This window comes from Schistocerca gregaria, chromosome 1 (assembly GCF_023897955.1).
Source record: "Schistocerca gregaria isolate iqSchGreg1 chromosome 1, iqSchGreg1.2, whole genome shotgun sequence".
NCBI lineage: Eukaryota > Metazoa > Arthropoda > Insecta > Orthoptera > Acrididae > Schistocerca > Schistocerca gregaria.
In genome coordinates, this window is record NC_064920.1 from 673,358,245 (window position 1) to 673,378,260 (window position 20,016).

Here is a 20,016-nt window from a genome sequence, read left to right on the forward strand (position 1 = left end):
ACCTGTTGTTTCCTCTTCGTTTATTGCTGTCACGTTAAATGATAACAAAACGGATTTTTGTGATCGGGAGCTATCAAATAAATTAAAATACGTTCGCATAATTACGTAAGGCTAAAATATGTTATTAGTTTCAGATTTTATTTCCATCTTTCTGACAGAACAATCAAGTTATTTTCGCCGGTTTGGTAAAGAGATTTGGCTTAAAGTTAATCTTTGCTGCTGAGGCTGTCAATTTATTTGAAACGCCGTGTTTAATTTCACACTATTGGCTAGTTTCAACTGTTCGCTGCATTTCAAGTGCACACATGGCATTATGCCATAATAAAGAACCAAACATGAGATAATACAGTACCAGTACTCCAAGAAAATTTACATACGAATGTGCATTTTAAGCCGAATTATGCGTTTTAGTATCGTTCACGAAATTTAGACGCTCTTGAAATGTCATCTGATGCCTTGTTTCTTTTATGTCATACGTAAGATATTTTAATGTTTTACACATACGAACATTTGGGCTTCCTGCGTCATCGTAGCTGCGCAAGCGCGGTGACGCCTGTTATTTGGCGTTCTCTTCCGACTGCTGAAACGAACCTATTTCTAACAGGTCGCGGGAAAATATTGCGAATGGTGGTTTTAAAAGCGTTACATTCAAAGCAGTTTCCTTTCACGCAAGATGGACTATGTGCGAGAATGTACGATGAATTTCTTAAATCACAAAGCGTTTGACTCTCAAATCAACTCTTTGAGGACGACCATTTAGAAGAATTTCGAGCCCAAAAGATCAGACATTTACGTCATTTTACTGGCACATTTGTGTGATGTATCTTAAAGTGTAACACGCGCAAAAAAGATCAACATTATACGTGGAAGCTTAGCTTCTTTTCCAGCCTATTAATCTTCGAGACCAATATTAAATGTGAATGATGTGTATATTAATTTAAACCATTAACTTTTCTTGTTTGTGTGTTCGCGCTACGTAAGAGTGATCTTGCAATTGGCTCACTACATCATGTGTCCTTTTCTGCCATCAGCTGGCTAGATCACGTGACATGAGCTATGACTGTCTTGCAAAAGCCCATCATAATCTCGATTTCAATGTTTCGGAAAGTAACATGCGGTGTTTGGTGGAATTCAAATTTATACATTCGTAATACGAAAATATGCAGCGTACATGTTGCTGCACATCAAAGGTGTTTCAAAATGTCTTTTCCCCCCCTCTGAGTTTCGTTTTCTAAAGTACCGGGAAATAGTACTCCCGCATATAAAACCATAGGACTGATAAGTTTTACAGTGCCGTGGAAGAGTACACTGTCCCTTAGCACGGAAAAAGTGTATTTTCATACGGGAGAAAGTGTATTTTTAACCAGGAAATCCGGGAATTTTTTTTCCTTGTCCACGTATACACCCTGTTAATACAGTGTTAATAATTTAATAGGAGCAAATAAAATATGTCTTTCTGTTATTCATTATGATAAAATCAATGTAAAGTAGCTGCCATAAACACTAAGTTACAGATTTTGTTTTACTTTCAATTTGTTTTGAAAGTTTGTACAGTTGGTAATTTATTTATTAGATTGATACTTTTAATTTGTTGTGTGTAATATTTTTCATCTTTATAGCTCATTTAAGTAATATTTTTCAATAATGCTTCATTTTTATTAAAACTACTTACAAATTACAAAATTTCTTTTATCTGTATAGAAAAAAAAATGTGGAAAGGTACTTTTTCTGGGGAGGGCAGGCAGTTTGCCAGTTCCGCCAAGTACACAGGATTACCTCGGTGTGGCTCTGGCTATGAGCCCAAGCTGGCTGGCCCCAAACATTGTGTAGATGCGTGGACAGGTGGGCAAGGAAGAGGAGAGACCGCAGGATGTACTGAGGTGTGGGTACATGGCATTATGTGTGAGTTGGTCTGTCTAGTTGACCGGAGTTGGCCCTAAGCTATGCTGCAGCAAGGGTTAAATTGGAGACAGGGAAACAGCTTCGTCACATAACTATGACTCCACTTTCCGTATCTGAAGGTGTGTACAGACCACCTGGCATTGACCCTGGGCATTGGTGCCCTAAGGAGGGACGGGGGGGGGGGGGGGGGGAGGTTGAGAGAGGGGTAGCAGTAAGGTCTGGTGTGGCTGCTGGTAGTGTTTCTACAACAGACCAGTAGAAACTGGGCCTGATCACCTGGTCTCTGTCACTCATACTGCTCCAGAATCATGTCATACTCAAACTGTTTGGTATAATACTAAAAAGTACACAGAATAAAAGTATATACTGAAATTTCTGGTCAGGCCTGGCACTTCTGGCCCTTAGGAATGGGTGGCCCCTGATGAGATTAGAGGAAAAACAATAGATGGGTCTGTGGAATAGAGATTGCTGCTGGCTTTGTGAAGCTTCCAAGAACATGCTAAGAGATATTTATTTAGTCTTTAATGGGATCAGGTAACTACCTTTTATCAATAAGTGGATAAGCAATGCACTGTCTATGAAAGCTGATTTGTATTTCAGTGACCTGATGTGGTGAAAGGAAATGTAATATGTAGTGTTTGAATAGGAAAGAAGCCACACTGAAAAGGGAAATAGTGAATACTACATCATTGGTCAATGAAAATAAAGAAAATTGGTGAAGGACCCAGATATAAAACATATAGTGAGGATATGAAGGTTACTGAAGACAATAAAATATAGGGAATAGTTTTGTATATTTAGTTATCTGTGCTTTTCAGGGTAAGTAGCCATTTTTGGATGAGATCTCTTTCAGTTATACTAGAGTCCAAACAGGCCAGCCAGCACTGCCTTTCATATCCTGTATGCTGTCTAAAACAGCTTTACATGATTACCAAGTATTGTAAGAATATGTATCTGCTAAAATCTGCTTATCATTCATTATTCTCACAAACTTTAAACTACATGTTATAAACATGGAGTGCAACATTACAAACTAACCTAAGTACAGTAGTAACACTGCAGAAAAATTGTTGTTGGAATTATTTGTAGAATCATGACAAAACCTGTTTCCAAAATTGGGTGTACTTACCATTACACACTGCTCAAAAGAATAAGGGGAACACATGTATCAACATCCTAAATGTTAGATATGTTTTGATACAGATGGTACATGTGCTCTCATTGCTTAGCTTGAGATTTCCACTTTCAATGTAAGTGGCAACTAAAGTCATTTGCCATTTCTATTGGCTGTGTTATGCATCACAGTATCAGGTGACCAACTCAGAAGGAAGTGAGTAATGGTATCCCAGTGTTCTCTAGAAAGGTGTATGGACAGCTGTTGTCACGTGTGGGTGTGTTATTCAATCAGGCACATGCAATCTGAAATCTTTATGCAATGCAAGTTTCAAGGGCAGTCTGTTTGATCCAATGAAGATGGACTTTGTCATGTTGCTGCTGATGCCAAATGTCTCTCTTGTGTCATCCATAGGTTGTGGACTCATGGCAGGGAGACAAGTTGGACAAGGTCGCTAATGATTTACAGTGCCATGTGAAGACAGAAATCTGCCTATCTGTGCATTGTGGCATTGTATGGCTACTGCCAGAGCACTGCAAGACAATCTCAGAAAGGCCACTACAGCTGTTGTGTGTGACCAGGAGCAGGGGAGCAGATAAAGAGAAATGACCGTATGACCCAGACAACCTGTATGAATACTCCACTTGATATGAAAACATCTCACAACTCACCTTCAGTTCTTCTGTTCCCCTGTCAACTGTCAACTTCATCACAGGTGAAACGTGTTATTCGCAGACGAGTCCAGATTTGCTCTGACACAAGGTGATGGCCATATTTATGTTTGGAGGTGCCATGGTGAACAGTACCTGCCAATTGTTGTCCAGGAAATCAACAGATTTGTCCAGGGTTCTGTGATGATGTGGGGAGGCACTATGTTACAGCTGTATGTATCTTATCATTTTCCACCATCACCATACTGCCATGCAGTACATCCTGTTGGACTGAGTGGTGACTGCTGCATACACTGGTAGCACTGAATTCCTTATCATGCACAGTAATGCCAGGGACCATGTCGCAGGTATCATTAGGGAATTCATGTGAAACCTGGACAAGGAAATAATGGAATGGCCAGGAGTGATTCCTGACCTAAAACATATAGAGCATGTGTGGAACATGCTTGACAGACATGTTAGTGGTCATCCTATTCTACCACTGACTCTTCCAGAACTCTCAAGGGCTCTCATTGAAGAATTGGAATGGATAGAACAAGGTGACGTCCGTAGACTTACATGGAGCACGCCACATAGATGACAAGGTGGTGATATATACTCATGGATGGCATACACATTACTGAATCTCTCCAGGTCCGGTGAAAGGCTCCCAAGATGATGGGATGAGTGATTGTTTCCAGTTTGATTTCAACATCTGTTGGTTATTTTATTTCTTGTTATGTACTTCTTATGTACTTAATTTCTGAAAGATAAAAGTATACTTCAGTAACATACCCTATCCTCAATAATTGCTCAATGGAGTATGGCAGATGCCCAAACTCATGTTATCCTAATTTTTTGAGCAATGTAGGTGTACATATATTAAAATTAGGGTACATATATTAAAAGTAATATGCTTGTGAGAACAATAAGTCCAATCTTAAACTGTGACCTACACCAGGATAATAGAAGATAAAAATTTAGATACCATGGAAATAGGCACAGAATAGCACTATATGGATAAGAATAGCACTATATGAATAAAATGCAGTTCATGCTGGGCTGAAGCTAGTCAGTGCCCCACCAAAAAATCTCACAGCCCTTTTTACTAGCAAATTAAAAGACCAACTGAAAATAATTTTAATTGAAAATCCATTTTAGTTCCTAAATGAGTTCTGTATCTTTATGAAAAATGGTACGTAAGTATATCAGGCTTATAGTTTTAAGTAATTCACAAGTGCTCTAATGATGAAAATTTTTTGTGACACTGTTATTAGCATATTAACAAATTTAAAATGTATTAAAATTTAAAATTCATTGTTAAACAATTGAAACTCCTGGATGGAATATCAAGAGCATAGGGAAAAGATAGACTGCTATTCACCATAAAGATGGCATTTGAGTTTGCAGACAGGTGCGACGAACAGTGTGCCTTTCTGCAACTCAACATGTCCTCTTCAAGGTGAGTAGCAATCTATCTTTTCCTTGTACTGTTAAAATTCATCATTAAACACAACTCGTGAGTTTATAATTTGTAATCTAACATGTTCAGAAGAATATTCTTTAAAGTGTCCTGAATCTGCATTATTTATAGAGGTTGTATATTATTATTATTATTATTATTATTATTATTATTTTATTATTTCATTACTGAAAAGTCTATGTATACTGCATTTATGCTGTACATTGCAAAGCATGTGCATTTTTCCTTTGTTATCTGATCACAAAAGATTATCCCACTATCCCATTCTTTTCATGGCGGTCAGGAGGCACATACATATTACGTTTGGTACATTCTTTGGTATTCAGACTATGAATAACGTACAATACTCCTCTTGAATTAGGCATTACCCAGGAATATGGGTCTGTAGTTTGGTGGGCTGTCATTTCACTGACAGCACAAAATGTCAAAATGGGTTCCTCTCAAACAAAGGGATATTTGAGTGAAATGTTAGTGAATTTTAACACTCTATAGAGTGAGCACATTCGTATTTTTGTGCAAATTCAAATGAACATAAGTGTGCATATTTAGTTTTACAAGATATGTTTCTCATTATCAAGAGTTCACAGACAGTGGAGTTGTATTCAAGATGAGTAGGATTTAAATCCCCAATGGTGAACAAGATATTGATCTCTAACTTTCCTTCCTTTGTTCTTCATTTTTCATAAAATAATAGAAGAAATGGTTAGAACTCTAAAACAATTGGTAATACTGCTTGATAGTACCTTTCTGGACAAAACAGTGCCGTGCCTCTGAGCCACTATTTTGGAACGGGAAATGCAATATCTTACCAAGATTGGTTGGTTGTAGCACCAAAAGTAACTACATTAAATTATCTGTAAGAGCACTCTACAGTTACACATTAAATGGGAAAGGGAAACTTAGAAAAAAAAAGTGTTGATACAGAATCGGATAAGGTAGAATTATTTAAGTAAAGTAGCACATGTGTGCCAAGTCCTTCAAGATGCTTGTAGTATGAGAAGCTGGGTAATGTATCTCCATATTTCAATGAGCAGACAACATGAAAAAAATGTAAAAGAAGTATTTACCCAGGTTTTAAGGGGCCTAACAGTTACTGCTGTGTACTTGCTCTTCTAAACAGCATCCCGTATGAGCGAACCAATTTTGTCTTTACATGGGATTTACTTGGGCTATAGTCACAGGGTTGAGCTGCACATTTCTGCTTTCACGCCACACAGCTAATTCACTGCAAATAATAACCTGTGGCTGTGATCCTGGAGTCAACTAGTTTAGGCATTGGCCAGAATTGCAAAATAATAAAATTCACACAAATACAAAATAAAAGGTAAATGAATAATTTAATAGCAAAGGTTCTATTCTAACATCTGTAATTGACGTAGGTAACAGAGAATTATGCTGAATAATGTTTATTCAAGAAAGGATGTCTCAAATAAACAGGAAGTGGTGCTATAACATTCAGTTAAAATACAGGTAGAAAATATCCTTATCAAATGCAGTGAAGTTACATGGAGAGCATTACAAGAATGGCAACAAAATCCCCAAACTAAATCATTATCAGAGACACGCAAAAACTAAGTCAATTTCTTTATCACAATACATGAAATATTCATTAACTCAAAATAGTATCCTGCAAATTAACACATGCCGTACAAAGAATAGTAACTCATACTCTGTCTATTCTCAGTTCTGTAAATCAAGTGGAAATAATTAGAGTCCTACTCTGGAGCACATTCAAACCCCTTGTGAGTTAGAGTCCTGCCAAAAGTTACAGTATTGCAGCAGGCATTCACTGCCTAGAGTCAGACACCTATATGACTGAATCACGCATTTTACCATAGGTGCATCTGCTTTCTTCCAGCACTCAATACAAAGTGGCCAGAATCGCTCCCTTGAGCTCTTCGTTTCTAAAGTCCCAGTCTCTAATTGACTCCTGTAGTGTTCTGCTGCTGTCTGGTTTTATATTGGCTTAAGGCCATCCCTACCAAAAACACATCGTTTTTCATTCTGTAGATGTCATTTGATTCTACTTAAGCATTTCTTGGACTTAACTATTACAACAATATTTAAATAAAGAAATATCATAAACATTTGGCTACATGCAGATCATTTGCAATAAGTATAAGTAATAGTTGGTTCATAAATAAATAAGCCAGCATTCTTGCGTAACTGTGCTCATGATGCATGACAGCTTATTGTCATCAAATTTTGTTGAAACAATTGTGTGTGCCTTCTTGACAGAAGCATCTTGGTTCTCTTTTCAATAGTGGTGTCCACTAACACATGTGATTGACTACTTTTAAATTAGCATAGCCTTTTAATAGCACTTCTGATCAACATGTAAATAAAGTTATTAGCAAAACAGTAAACTGTTAACTAAATAAAAACACAAGTATGACAATATATGAGGTACTGATGCAATGTTATTTGCAGTGTAATTGTGGAGCATGTGGTGGTTTGACAAACATTTGCTTAATAAAAAGAGATAAAAGATATCACAAGTCAGTGTATAATATCAATATAGATGTGGCTTTCTGGGATGATAGCTATTCTGCAATCCTATCATCTGAGATATCATTTGTTGAAATCATGTAAAGTGTTAATTCAGAGGTTCGCCGTGAGATTGTTTATTTGCTGTGAAATATTAACTCCAGTAGTTTTAAAATTATTGAAATGCTATTGTCATTGGTTGTGCCTCACTTACCTGAGATCGCTGATGTATTCAGATTTGCATTAATATATGATTATAAGTTGTCATAGACTCTCAAAGAACTGTAAGACACCATCTAGCAGCATGTCTCAAAGCTCGCCATTGTGGGGAACCTAGCAGTCAGTGCATTGTCCATATTCTCCATACTGGTATTTTCCTCACATTCGGCCCTTTTCTCCTCTCTGCACTTCTCTCCTCTGGAGCAGCCACAGTTTTTGTTGCGGTTCAAAACAACAGTGGTGGAGCCTTTGTCTGCAGGTAAGATTATAAGGTTGAAACCTTCCTAAAAACCCCGAATCCTAAACCCCTCACCTGGTTCAGATTCATCGATGACATATTTGCTATCTGGATTGAAGGTGAGGAGACCCTATCCACATTCCTCCACAACCTCAGCAACTTCTCCCCCATTTGCTTCACCTGGTCCTACTCAACCCAACAAGCCGCCTTCATAGATGTTGACCTCCACCTCGAGGATGGCTACACCACAAGGAGTCCCTTCCATACAGCCTAGCCACCCGTGGTCATCACATCTGCAGTGACGAGCAATTCCTCTCGAAATATACTAAGGGTATCACTGAAGCCTTCACTGACGGTATTTATCCTCCCAAATTTGTGTTGTTGTTGTTGTTGTAGTCTTCAGTCCTGATACTGGTTTGATGCAGCTCTCCATGCTACCCTATATTGTGCGAGCTTCTTCATCTCCCAGTACTTACTGCAACCTACATCCTTCTGAATAGGCTTAGTGTATTCATCTCTTGGTCTCCCTCTATGATTTTTACCCTCCACAGTGCCCTCCAATGCTAAATTTGTGATCCCTTGATGCCTCAGAACATGTCCTAACAACTGGTCCCTTCTTCTTATCAAGTTGTGCTACAAACTCCTCTTCTCCCCAGTTCTATTCAATACCTCCTCATTAGTTATGTGATCTCCCCATCTAATCTTCAGCATTCTTCTGTAGCACCACATTTCAAAAGCGTCTATTCTCTTCTTGTCCAAACTATTTATCGTCCATGTTTCACTTCCATACATGGCTACACTCCATACAAATACTTTCAGAAATGACTTCATAACACTTAAATCTATACTCAATGTTAACAAATTTTTCTTCTTCAAAATGCTTTCCTTGCCATTACCAGTCTACATTTTATATCTTCTCTACTTCGACCATCATCAGTTATTTAGCTCCCCAAATAGCAAAACTCTTTTACTACTTAAAGTGTGTCATTTCCTAATCTAATTCCCTCAGCATCACACGACTTAATTCAACTACATTCCATTATCCTTGTTTTGCTTTTGTTGATGTTCATTTTATATCCTCAACTGCTCTTCCAAGTCCTTTGTTGTCTCTGACAGAATTACAATGTCATCAGCACACCTCAAAGTCTTTATTTCTTCGGCATGGATTTTAATAGCTATTCCGAATTTTTCTTTTGTCTCCTTTACTTTTTGCTCAATATACAGATTGAATAACATCAGGGATAGGCTACAACCCTGCCTCACTCCCTTCCCAACCACTGCTTCCCTTCCGTGCCCCTCGACTCTTATAACTGCCATCTGGTTTCTGTACAAATTGTAAATAGCATTTTGCTCCCTGTATTTCACCCCTGCCACCTTTAGAATTTGAAAGAGAGTTTTCCAGTCAACACTGTCAAAAGCTTTCTCCAAGTCTACAAATGCTAGAAACATAGGTTTACCTTTCCTTAATATAGCTTCTAAGATAAGTTGTAGGGCAGTATTGCCTCACGTGTTCCAATATTTCTACGGAATCCAAACTCATCTTCCCCAAGGTTGGCTTCTACTAGTTTTCCCATTCATCTGTAAAGAATTTGCGTTAGTATTTTACAGCCGTGACTTATTAAACTGATAGTTCGGTAATTTTCACATCTGTCAACACCTGCTTTATTTGGGATTGGAATTATGATAGTCTTCTTGAAGTCTGAGGGTATTTCGCCTGTCTCGTACATCTTGCTCACCAGATGGTAGTGTTTTGTCAGGACTGGCTCTTCCAAGGCTGTCAGTAGTTCTAATGGAATGTTGTCTACTCCCGGGGCCTTGTTTCGACTCAAGTCTTTCAATGCTCTGTGAAACTCTTCACGCAGTAACATATCTCCCATTTCATCTTCATCTACATCCTCTTCGATTTCCACAATATTGTCCTCAAGCACATTGCCCTTGTGTAGACCCTCTGTATAGTCCTTCCACCTTTCTGCTTTCCCTTCTTTGCTTAGAACTGGACTTCCATCTGAGCTCTTGATATTCATACAAGTGGTTCTCTTTTCTCCAAAGGTCTCTTTAATTTTCCTGTAGGCAGTATCTATCTTACCCCAAGTGAGATATGCCTCTACATCCTTACGTTTCTCCTCTAGCCATCCGTGCTTAGCTATTTTGCACTTCCTGTTGATCTCATTTTTTAGACGTTTATATTCCTTTTTGTCTGCTTCACTTACTGCATTTTTATATTTTCTCCTTTCATCAATTAAATTCAATATTTCTTCTGTTACCCAAGGATTTCTACTAGACCTCGTCTTTTTACCTACTTGATCCTCTGCTGTGCTCACTACTTCATCTCTCAGAGCTACCCATTCTTCATGTACTGTTCTTCTTTCTCCCATTCCTGTCAATTGTTCCCTTATGCTCTCTCTGAAACTCTGTACAACCTCTGGTTTAGTCAATTTATCCAGGTCCCATCTCCTTAAATTCCCACCTTTTTGCAGTTTCTTCAGTTTTAATCTACAGATCATAACCAATAGATTGTGGTCAGAGTCCACATCTGCCCCTGGAAATATCTTACAATTTAAAACCTGGTTCCTAAATTTCTGTCTTACCATTACATAATCTATCTGATACCTTCTAGCATCTCCAGAATACTTCCATGTATACAACCTTCTTTTATGATTCTTGAACCAAGTGTTAGCTATGATTAAGTTATGCTCTGTGCAAAATTCTACCAGACGGCTTCCTCTTTCATTTCTTTCCCCCAATCCATATTCATGTACTATGTTTCCTTCTCTCCCTTTTCCTACTCTCGAATTCCAGTCACCAATGACTATTGCATTTTCATCTCCTTTCACTACCTGAATAATTTCTTTATCTCATCATACATCTCATCAATTTCTTCATCATCTGCAGCGCTAGTTGGCATATAAAATTGTACTATTGTAGTAGGCGTGGGCTTCGTGTCTATCTTGGCCACAATAATGCGTTCACTGTGCTGTTTGTAGTCGCTTACCCGCACTCCTATTTTTTTATTCACTATTAAACCTACTCCTGCATTACCCCTATTTTATTTTGTATTTATAACCCTGTATTCACCCAACCATAAGTCTTGTTCCTCCTGCCACCGAAGTTCACTAATTCCCACCATATATAACTTTAACCTATCCATTTCCCTTTTTAAATTTTCTAACCTACCTGCCCGATTAAGGGATTTGACATTCCACGCTCCAATCCGTAGAACGCCAGTTTTCTTTCTCCTGATAACGACGTTCTCTTGAGTAGTCCCTGCCCGGAGATCCGAATGGGGAACTATTTTACCTCCAGAATATTTTACCCAAGAGGACGCCATCATCATTTAACCATACAGTAAAGCTACATGCCCTCGGGAAAAATTACGGCTGTAGTTTCCCCTTGCTTTCAGCCGTTCGCAGTTCCAGCACAGCAAGGCCATTTTGGTTAGTGTTACAAGGCCAGATCAGTGAATCATCCGGACTGTTGCCCTGCAACTACTGAAAAGGCTGCTGCCCCCTCTTCAGGAACCACACGTTTGTCTGGCCTCTCAACAGATACCCCTCCATTGTGGTTGCACCTATGGTACAGCCCTCTGTATCGCTGAGGCACGCAAGCCTCCCCACCAACAGCAAGGTCCATGGTTCATGGGGGGGGCCCAACTTTGTACAAAAACAAATCTCCCATGGCTTATCTTTCCAGTCTTCCACCACCTCCCAAAGTACCACCTTCTGGCCACAGAGGAGCATTCCCCTCTTAACTCAGCACCACCCAGGACTGGAGCAAATGAATTACGTTCTCTGCCAGGGTTTTGATTACCTGATGTTGTGCCCTGAAATGAGAAATGTCCTGCCCAGTATCCTTCCCACCCCTCCCACAGGTGGTATGCAGCCATCCACTGAACCTACACGATGTACTCGTTCATCCCTATACAACCCCTGCTCTGAATCCTTTACTTCATGACTCATACCCCGTAATAGACCTAGATGCAAGACTTGTCTCATCCTCCCACCACCACCTACTTGAGACCGGTCACCAACATCACCTATCCTATCAAAGGCAGGGCTACCTATGAAACCAGTCATGTGGTCTACAATCTGAGCTGCAATCACTGTGCTGCATTCTCTGTAGGCATGACAACCAACAAGCTGAACATGCTACCAAACATGATATGCTTCATTTGAATAACTGCTTCACAGCCTGTGCCATATGGATCCTTCCAACCAACACCAGCTTTTCTGAACTGCGCAGATGGGAACTTTCCCTGCAATACAGCCTACATTCCCGTAATCTTCCTGACCTCAGCTTTCGTTAGTCACTGTCCTCACCCATCCAGCTCCTTTCCTGTTCCCATTTCAGCACTACACAGCTGTCATTCCACCACCAAACCCAGTCTTTTTATCTCTCTCCTTTTCTACTACTTCCAACCCCCCCCCCCTTCCCCACCTCTCCCTTGCCCTCTGTCTAACCTGCAGCATTTCCTGTCCACCACCCTCACCATACTAACCCTCCCCCTCCACGCTCCAGCCTCTCTCTTATCCCCATCCAGTCACCACTCCCACCATGCACTGGTGCTGCTGCTCGCAGTGTGGTTTCAGCTGCCTGAGACTGCAGTCGTGTTTGTGAGTTGTGTTTGCGTGAATGTGTGTGTGTGTGTGTGTGTGTGTCTATTGTTGACGAAGGCCTTAATGGCTGAAAGCTTTAATTGTGATAGTCTTTGTTGTGCCTATTTGCAACTCAGCATCTCTGCTATATGCTGAGTAGCAACTTTCCTTCTCATAATATTGTTGAAAATGTGGTAAAGATGTACAGGATCTACAAAAATGTCTGCCTAGGTAGTGAATGCTTGATGGGAATTTGCCTATTTTTTATGTGGTAGGGATGATACCTTCAGCTGTACTTGTAGGTAAGATAGACTATATTTTCTAGGCCAAATTCTGGACACTCATTCTTTTTGGGAAGTAAGATTATTGATGAAGAAAAACAACTTCTCCTTTTTTCTTGTGTCTTTGTCCCACACTGTTAAAGGGTAAACACAGTTATTAAAGGATTTAGCATGGTTAATTTAAGGGTGACTAGCTGCCCTTCCTGTTGCCACCCTGTTATGGCCAGGGGTTGAATGGTTTTACCCCAACTGTCTGTGTGTGCTGTTAGTTACATCAAAGTGAGTGAAAATTTTCTAAATGTTTGCAAGTCATGTAATAGAGGCACAACTTGGGTACCAGCCCCGTATTCACTAAGGGGGAAGCGTGAAATTACCTAACAACAGCATCCAGGCTGGCCTGCAGACTGATCCTCATTATTAAGAAAAATAATTAAACATAACTAATGCAATCTAGTGTGACACTATGTAGCAAACAAATACAGTCTGATATATTTTTGCATACAAAGATGATGTGTGGTGGTAGAAACCAGCTTTGTGCCTTATGCTGAACTCTCTGATAAACGTAGAACCCCATTGTCAAACTTTTCACCAGCTTAACTAAAACTAATGACAAAATCTACAAATAAAAATGTAATATATATCTAATTCTGGATAAATCATTTAATAAGTGCTAAATCCAAATCAAATAGGTGTTCAAGATTACCTTTGAAAAAATTTGGGACAGAGCTACAAAAATTGTGATAAAAGTTTTGCTTTTTATAGTGTTTATAATAGATATCAGATAGAAGAGTTTAATATTGTGTGTGTCAGTGAAGAATAGGACAACACAAGAAAGACGATATTTCATTTATTTCTTTTCTGTTGTAATTAGATTGGCATCCATTGTCTACATTTGCTTGTCTAAGCACAATAACTTAACGCATTTTTATTTGCTAAATAGGTACATTGATGGTGTAGAGGCTATTGTAAATGCTGTGTTTTTAACACAGTTTTTATGCAGTGCCACACTCTTCTGTCTCACGGGTTTCCAACTCACAGTGATTTTGGTGAGTCATGTGTTATAATTTTTAAAATAAAGATTTATAACTTTGCTACAGATTCACATTCTTTAGGCACCTGTCTTTCATGCAGTACCTTGACTAGAAAGTTAGCGGTTACCTATACCCCTTCCAATTTTTTATTCCTCTCAGAACATTTTATTACAAGACAAGCTTCAAGCTTTATATACTCTCAGTTGGTCCAAGCACTTACTGGGAAATAAATTGTGGGTATTCTTGGATATCCTATATATTATGGCCTGACATTTATGCTGTCATTCCTTATGACATCCTGACCATTTTTATGCTTGTGTTTAACCCTGGGCTTCTCAACTCCAATTTTTTGTGGACCAGTTTTAATATTAAGTTAGTGCACTATAGGAGCAATGAGAAGCTTAACATTGATGGGAGTAGTTAACAGAAATTGCTCATTGCCCTGGAAGTTGTTGGATGAGAGCTAGTATTTTGCACTTAAAAAGATGGGCAGTGTTTTACTGTGTGCTAGCCCTGTTTCTCTGGCAAGTATTTTCGACCTTCTTACAGGGGTGCACATGCCTCTCAGTATACAGCCCCTCTCCCCTAATCATAATCTACATTTACATTCATGTTATTTATTTTATAAGTTATATTTGCCATAAATACATACAATACAATTTGTCAATGCACTTAACCTACAGTGTCAGCATTTATTAAAGGGTAATTCTACTTAAATATGTTACTACAAACCCATACTTGTGTTGACAAAGCAGAAATTATTCTAATGAGTAAAATGGATTTGCTCTTCCTTGGACAATCTGTACATTGGGTGTCATGATTATTGTTCACATTTTCTAATGTGTTTTGCACTGTGAGTAGAGATGTATAGGTTCTGGTATACTTGTCTCTTTTACTCATTACAATTACATTTGATAGTCAGCAAGTATGAGTTAATACTTTCAGAAATATATAAATTAATACTCTTAAGACATATTTAAGTAACAAAAGTGTTCACTGTGTTATGTTGTCTACCCATTACTATTACTCTGATTGCCTTCTTCTGAATTACATTTATATTTTTTGTTTCTCTAAGTTTTTGGTAGGCTGAAAATATATTCTGGGTCTCTCTTTCATTTAATGGCAGCCCACTTACATTACACCAAGATGCTGAACTTTGTCAACAAACTCATATTTTTTTTAAGTTCCCGTTCCTACAATACAGAGTTTACAGAAACAAAACTGGTATCATCTGTAAACATACATGTCTTTTTGCATCAATATTTTGTGGTAAGTCATTGACCAGAACAGAAGAGATTCTACTTTTTATCCCTGTGATCCAGAGAACAGAAGAGGTCCAAATGTTTATCCCTTTGACACTCCACATTAAACTTCAGGTTGGTTAGATGGGTTACCTCTAGAACTTGCAAATTTCTCAACCAGCTTGCTTTTCATTCAGATATGATTCCTCTAGCTTTAAACTTTTGCCATAAATTCCATAGTTCTTCAATTTAGAGAGAAAAACAAAATGGTCAATACAGTCAAAGGCCTTACTTAAATCACAGAAAGTGAGTTGGGTAAGCATGGTCTTCAAATTCCGATCAAATATATAGGAATATAGGGATTTTTGCTTACAAAGAGATATGGCACGCAAGTTTATAAAATTAAATGTATACGCTTGGTCATCTCATTACTTACTGTGCCTGTAAACACCAATGAAATTTATGCTTTGCTGCAAAGTATATATAGTGTCAGGGTAAGCAACTGTCTTGACACACATAGCATTTGAAGCTATGTGGACACTGCCAGCAGGACCTCCACAAATTTTCTGTCATTGGTGTTTAGTTGGCTGCACTTTTGCCCTTGATACATAGTTTGATTTAAGATATGGGTTTCAGAGGCCTTTTGATCCACCGATGAACATGCCACATTCTTGGTACCTCCTTTATGGACTTTCACACTTTGTTATAGGACACCTTTTAGCTGCTTTTGCGATAGTTATTGTTTAGTAAATAATGCAGCATGAGATACATTTAGCACCACTGAAACAAAAGTTTTTGTTTAATCAAAGGTTGACTTGATAATTAAAAGTCCAGCAGCTCTCAGCAGGGAGTTACTTTCTTCTCATCCTGGATTTGGAGCCTAGAGTCACCTATATGAGTTATAAATTGAAGTCCCCTCCTGTGTTTTTCTGTCTGTGTGTCAAGGTTAATCTGAGGAACTAGTAGGAATTTTGGTATGGTTTTCACTAATAGACATAATGATTCACAAGAAAGGTTTTTGTATACGATTTATTTCTGCTACTCCAGGTACAGATACTTAGTGCAGTTTCGTTTCCATGCAGCTCAGTGTTTATGACATCCCATTTCCTGAACTGTGTGTTGTGCAATATATAATTTTGCAGGTACATTCAGTGAAGTATGTGAATACTGTCTGCAAAATGTGTCATTAATAGAGTTAATAGCAAAGCGGCAATAAATTAAATTGTGACTGATGCATGAACAATGAAAATGTAATATGCAATAAACTTTATTCCTTTCATCTTTCCACAGGGGTGTCAGTGTGAAAAAGTTTTGTAAAGGTTTGGAATTGTGTGTTAAGTTTATTGGAGGGGATAAGCGCTCTAATTCTCAAATACTGTATTGAGTAAATTCCGAGTATTTGCACATTGTGGGCTACACTGCTTTTTCACCCCTACCCCCTTCAGTAGGCAGGTAGTTCTTATCTTAGAACTCTTCTTTCTCGAGTGTAAGTGATATGTGTACCAAATTTGGTTAAAATTTGTTAAGTGGTTTAGGAGGTGATGTGGAACATACCTCACATGCATGCATTTTTGTAATGTGTATCAGTATGTACCAGTATAATAATAACAACAAACTTTTAATGTTATCAGTGTCATCTTAGTGCCAGATTAACATTTTTTTTAGTGGTCCCATTTGACAGGACATAATGACTTACTGTAGCATAGGGACTGTTTCTTGAAAGTATCTTTCACTCTACAATGGAGTGTGTGATGTTATAAAGCTTCCTGACATATGAATGAAATATGTTGTACCAGAACTTGAGTCATGAATCTTGTCATTTGCTAGCAATTTGCTTACCAACTGAGTTATCCACTCCACTCAGTTCACTTCAAAGCTGCATTCTGTCTGTACCAGTTCATCACATTTGTTAGGTTGACATGAAGTGATGGCCGAGCGTTTCTAGGTGCTACAGTCTGGAACTGTTCGACCACTTCAGTCACAGGTTCGAATCCTGCCTCGGGCATGGATGTGTGTGATGTCCTTAGTTTAGTTAGGTTTAAGTAGTTCTAAGTTCTAGGGGACTGATGACCTCAGCAGTTAAGTCCCATAGTGCTCAGAGCCATTTGAACCAGGTTTGAGTTTCAGACTGGCGCATGGTTTCAATCTGTAAGGAAGTTTTATCACAGTATATTCTTCAATGCTGGCCAAATGATTCATTCTGTACACATCCCCACTCCTTGACTTTGATATTTCTCTGGAGTAGCCTTTTTCCAGAAGTACCACTGCAGCGAGATATGCAGAAGAGCTTTTAAGCAGTCTGGAAAGTAGGACATAGGTATGTGCAGATTGAAACTATGAAATGTGCCAGTTTATTTGCTCTTTACTTTATCTAGTCAGATCCTGTGGTGTATAGTATGTGACATTCCCCTATTAGATATTTTCATGGTGGCTGTCTCATCTATTTATTCAGTAGGCAATCGACCAGCCACATTGCTGTGACCTATTATTTTAGCTTTGGTTTTACTGTTTTGTATATACATTTTAACAACACATTTTAAAGCAAAGATTGTACCAACAACTGTAAGGTTTTTTATTGTTGAAATTGAATGTGTCTTGTGATTGTACGTAAATGAGGTTGGGAATGATAAATGATGTATTAATTAACATTTTATGTTATAAAAGATTGATTTATCCATCTTTGTATAAGAGAATTATTTGACATTTTGGAGACAAAGCCCAAGCATAGCTTGTGCCACAACTTTGTGTTAAAAAGACTGCACTCGAATAAGTGTCGGGCCGTGGGTTTCTCAGCACGTGAACGATCTGTCGCTCCAAGATTGGACTCATTTCATGTGCAGACATCTCACTATCTGTCTCTTGACTGGAGCTGCCTTCTGTTGTCAATTTCTATAATTATTTTGAAAGAAATATTAGTGAACATAACAGCTGCTTTTGTGAATGGCTGAGCCACTACAATCACAGTTATGTTCCCGTGCATATACTTGTTATATTTCACAGTTTGCTGTAATTCTGCTACAAACATGTCAGATTTGTTGAGTGAGCAAGAAATCTGGGAAGTTCAAGAGGAAGAAATTGCTCAGTAACTCGTCTTGCATTTTTTTCGTGGGAGGATAATCATATTTTCTGTCATCATTATTTAAAATTTGTAACATATCTAAGAATGAAAGTAAGCATGAAAAATAAACCTTGGAGGTTGTTCCTTTTTATTATGTATTTCTCTTGATGATACATCAGTCACATATGTGCCAGCTATGCTTTAAATAAGGCATAAATTGCCGGTTTCCTAGGCCCCATTTCTTTTAAGCGGATGGTCTCCAAAGTGTCACCAAAGATGTTGAAATCTTCATTGCTGAGGTGCCTGTAGTCATAATTAACATCGTCATGAGTTCAATAATTCAAGAACAGTCTTAATCACATTTATTATTGTTATAATACCGCCAACCGGTTTCAACCCGACGTAGTGGTCATCTTCTGGGTGTTTACACCATTGGTCAACTGCTGGTGGTGTCACTCCTGTCTACATAACGGCAGGAAACTAGTAGCATTGATGAGACAGCCACCACGAAAATATCTGATAGGGGAATGGCACATACTATACACCACAGGATCTGACCAGATAAAGTAAAGAGCAAATCAACTGGCACATTTCATAGTTTCCTGCTGTTATGTAGACAGGAGTGACACCACCAGCAGTCGACCAATGATGTAAACGCTCAGAAGATGACCCCTACGTCGGGTTGAAACCGGTTGGCGGTATTATAACAATAATAAATGCAATTAAGACTGTTATTGAATTATTGATTAATCATACTAATCGCTGCTTCTCTCCACAACCATGTCGTCCAAAAATCGTGAGTTCACTCCTAGAAAAACTGTATGTAACTGCAAAATGTGTTCTGCACTCATAATTGACTGTTGCCAACAATGTAGATCAATAGTCAAATGTGTCAGCGTAATGCACTCCTTTGTTCCAGTTGTGTACTGTAAACTACAACTTCAGCATTTTTGCTGCCTGATTAATGTCTTGTTCTCTGAGCTGCAATTTCTAGTGTCTTTAACTTAGATACTAGCCTTTTTCTGCGGCTTTGCCCACATACGCATTCAAAACTTACATTGCACGCATATGCTCCCCCCTCCTCCTCCCCGTCTTTCTGTCCATCTCTTCCTCCCCCTCCCACTTGTCTCTGCCCTATTACTCAAACCACTCATGCTTCGCCTATCTCACTATCAATTTCCTCCTCCGTCCCTCTGCTCAACCATACCCATCTACACGCGTAGCCCTTGCAGGGTTGCTGTGCAAAGGAGGTTGATAAAGCTGTCTGATGCCATCCCCACACAACATGTTGTGCAGCGCTGTCTACATTCTATGGGTTTTGGAGGAGGGGGGGGGAGGGGGAACACATTTTTGCCCATATCTGTGCTCCTATGGAAGCTATGGGGTTCTAAGACCCCCACAATGCTTCTTTTCTTTTTAAGTAAGCTACACTCCTGGAAATTGAAAAAAGAACACATTGACACCGGTGTGTCAGACCCACCATACTTGCTCCGGACACTGCGAGAGGGCTGTACAAGCAATGATCACACGCACGGCACAGTGGACACACCAGGAACCGCGGTGTTGGCCGTCGAATGGCGATAGCTGCGCAGCATTTGTGCACCGCCGCCGTCAGTGTCAGCCAGTTTGCCGTGGCATACGGAGCTCCATCTACACTACACGCTTCACCAGTCTACACTGGTAGCATGCCGCGACAGCGTGGACGTGAACCGTATGTGCA

General features: G+C 39.0%; 1 protein-coding gene across 4 annotated transcripts in view; it reads left to right on the forward strand.

The window, feature by feature from the left end:
* The first annotated feature begins 589 nt into the window (after positions 1-589).
* The window catches only part of LOC126362740 (odorant receptor Or2-like), a 48,721-nt gene continuing 29,294 nt past the window's right edge, over positions 590-20,016 (forward strand). The window contains exons 1-2 of one of the 4 annotated variants that reach the window (XM_050007906.1): positions 590-692; positions 13,907-14,012. In XM_050007906.1, coding sequence (XP_049863863.1) covers positions 625-692; positions 13,907-14,012 — 174 coding nt within the window. In that variant the 5' untranslated portion in view covers positions 590-624. The other 3 variants (XM_050007908.1, XM_050007905.1, XM_050007907.1) reach the window with 3 other exon arrangements.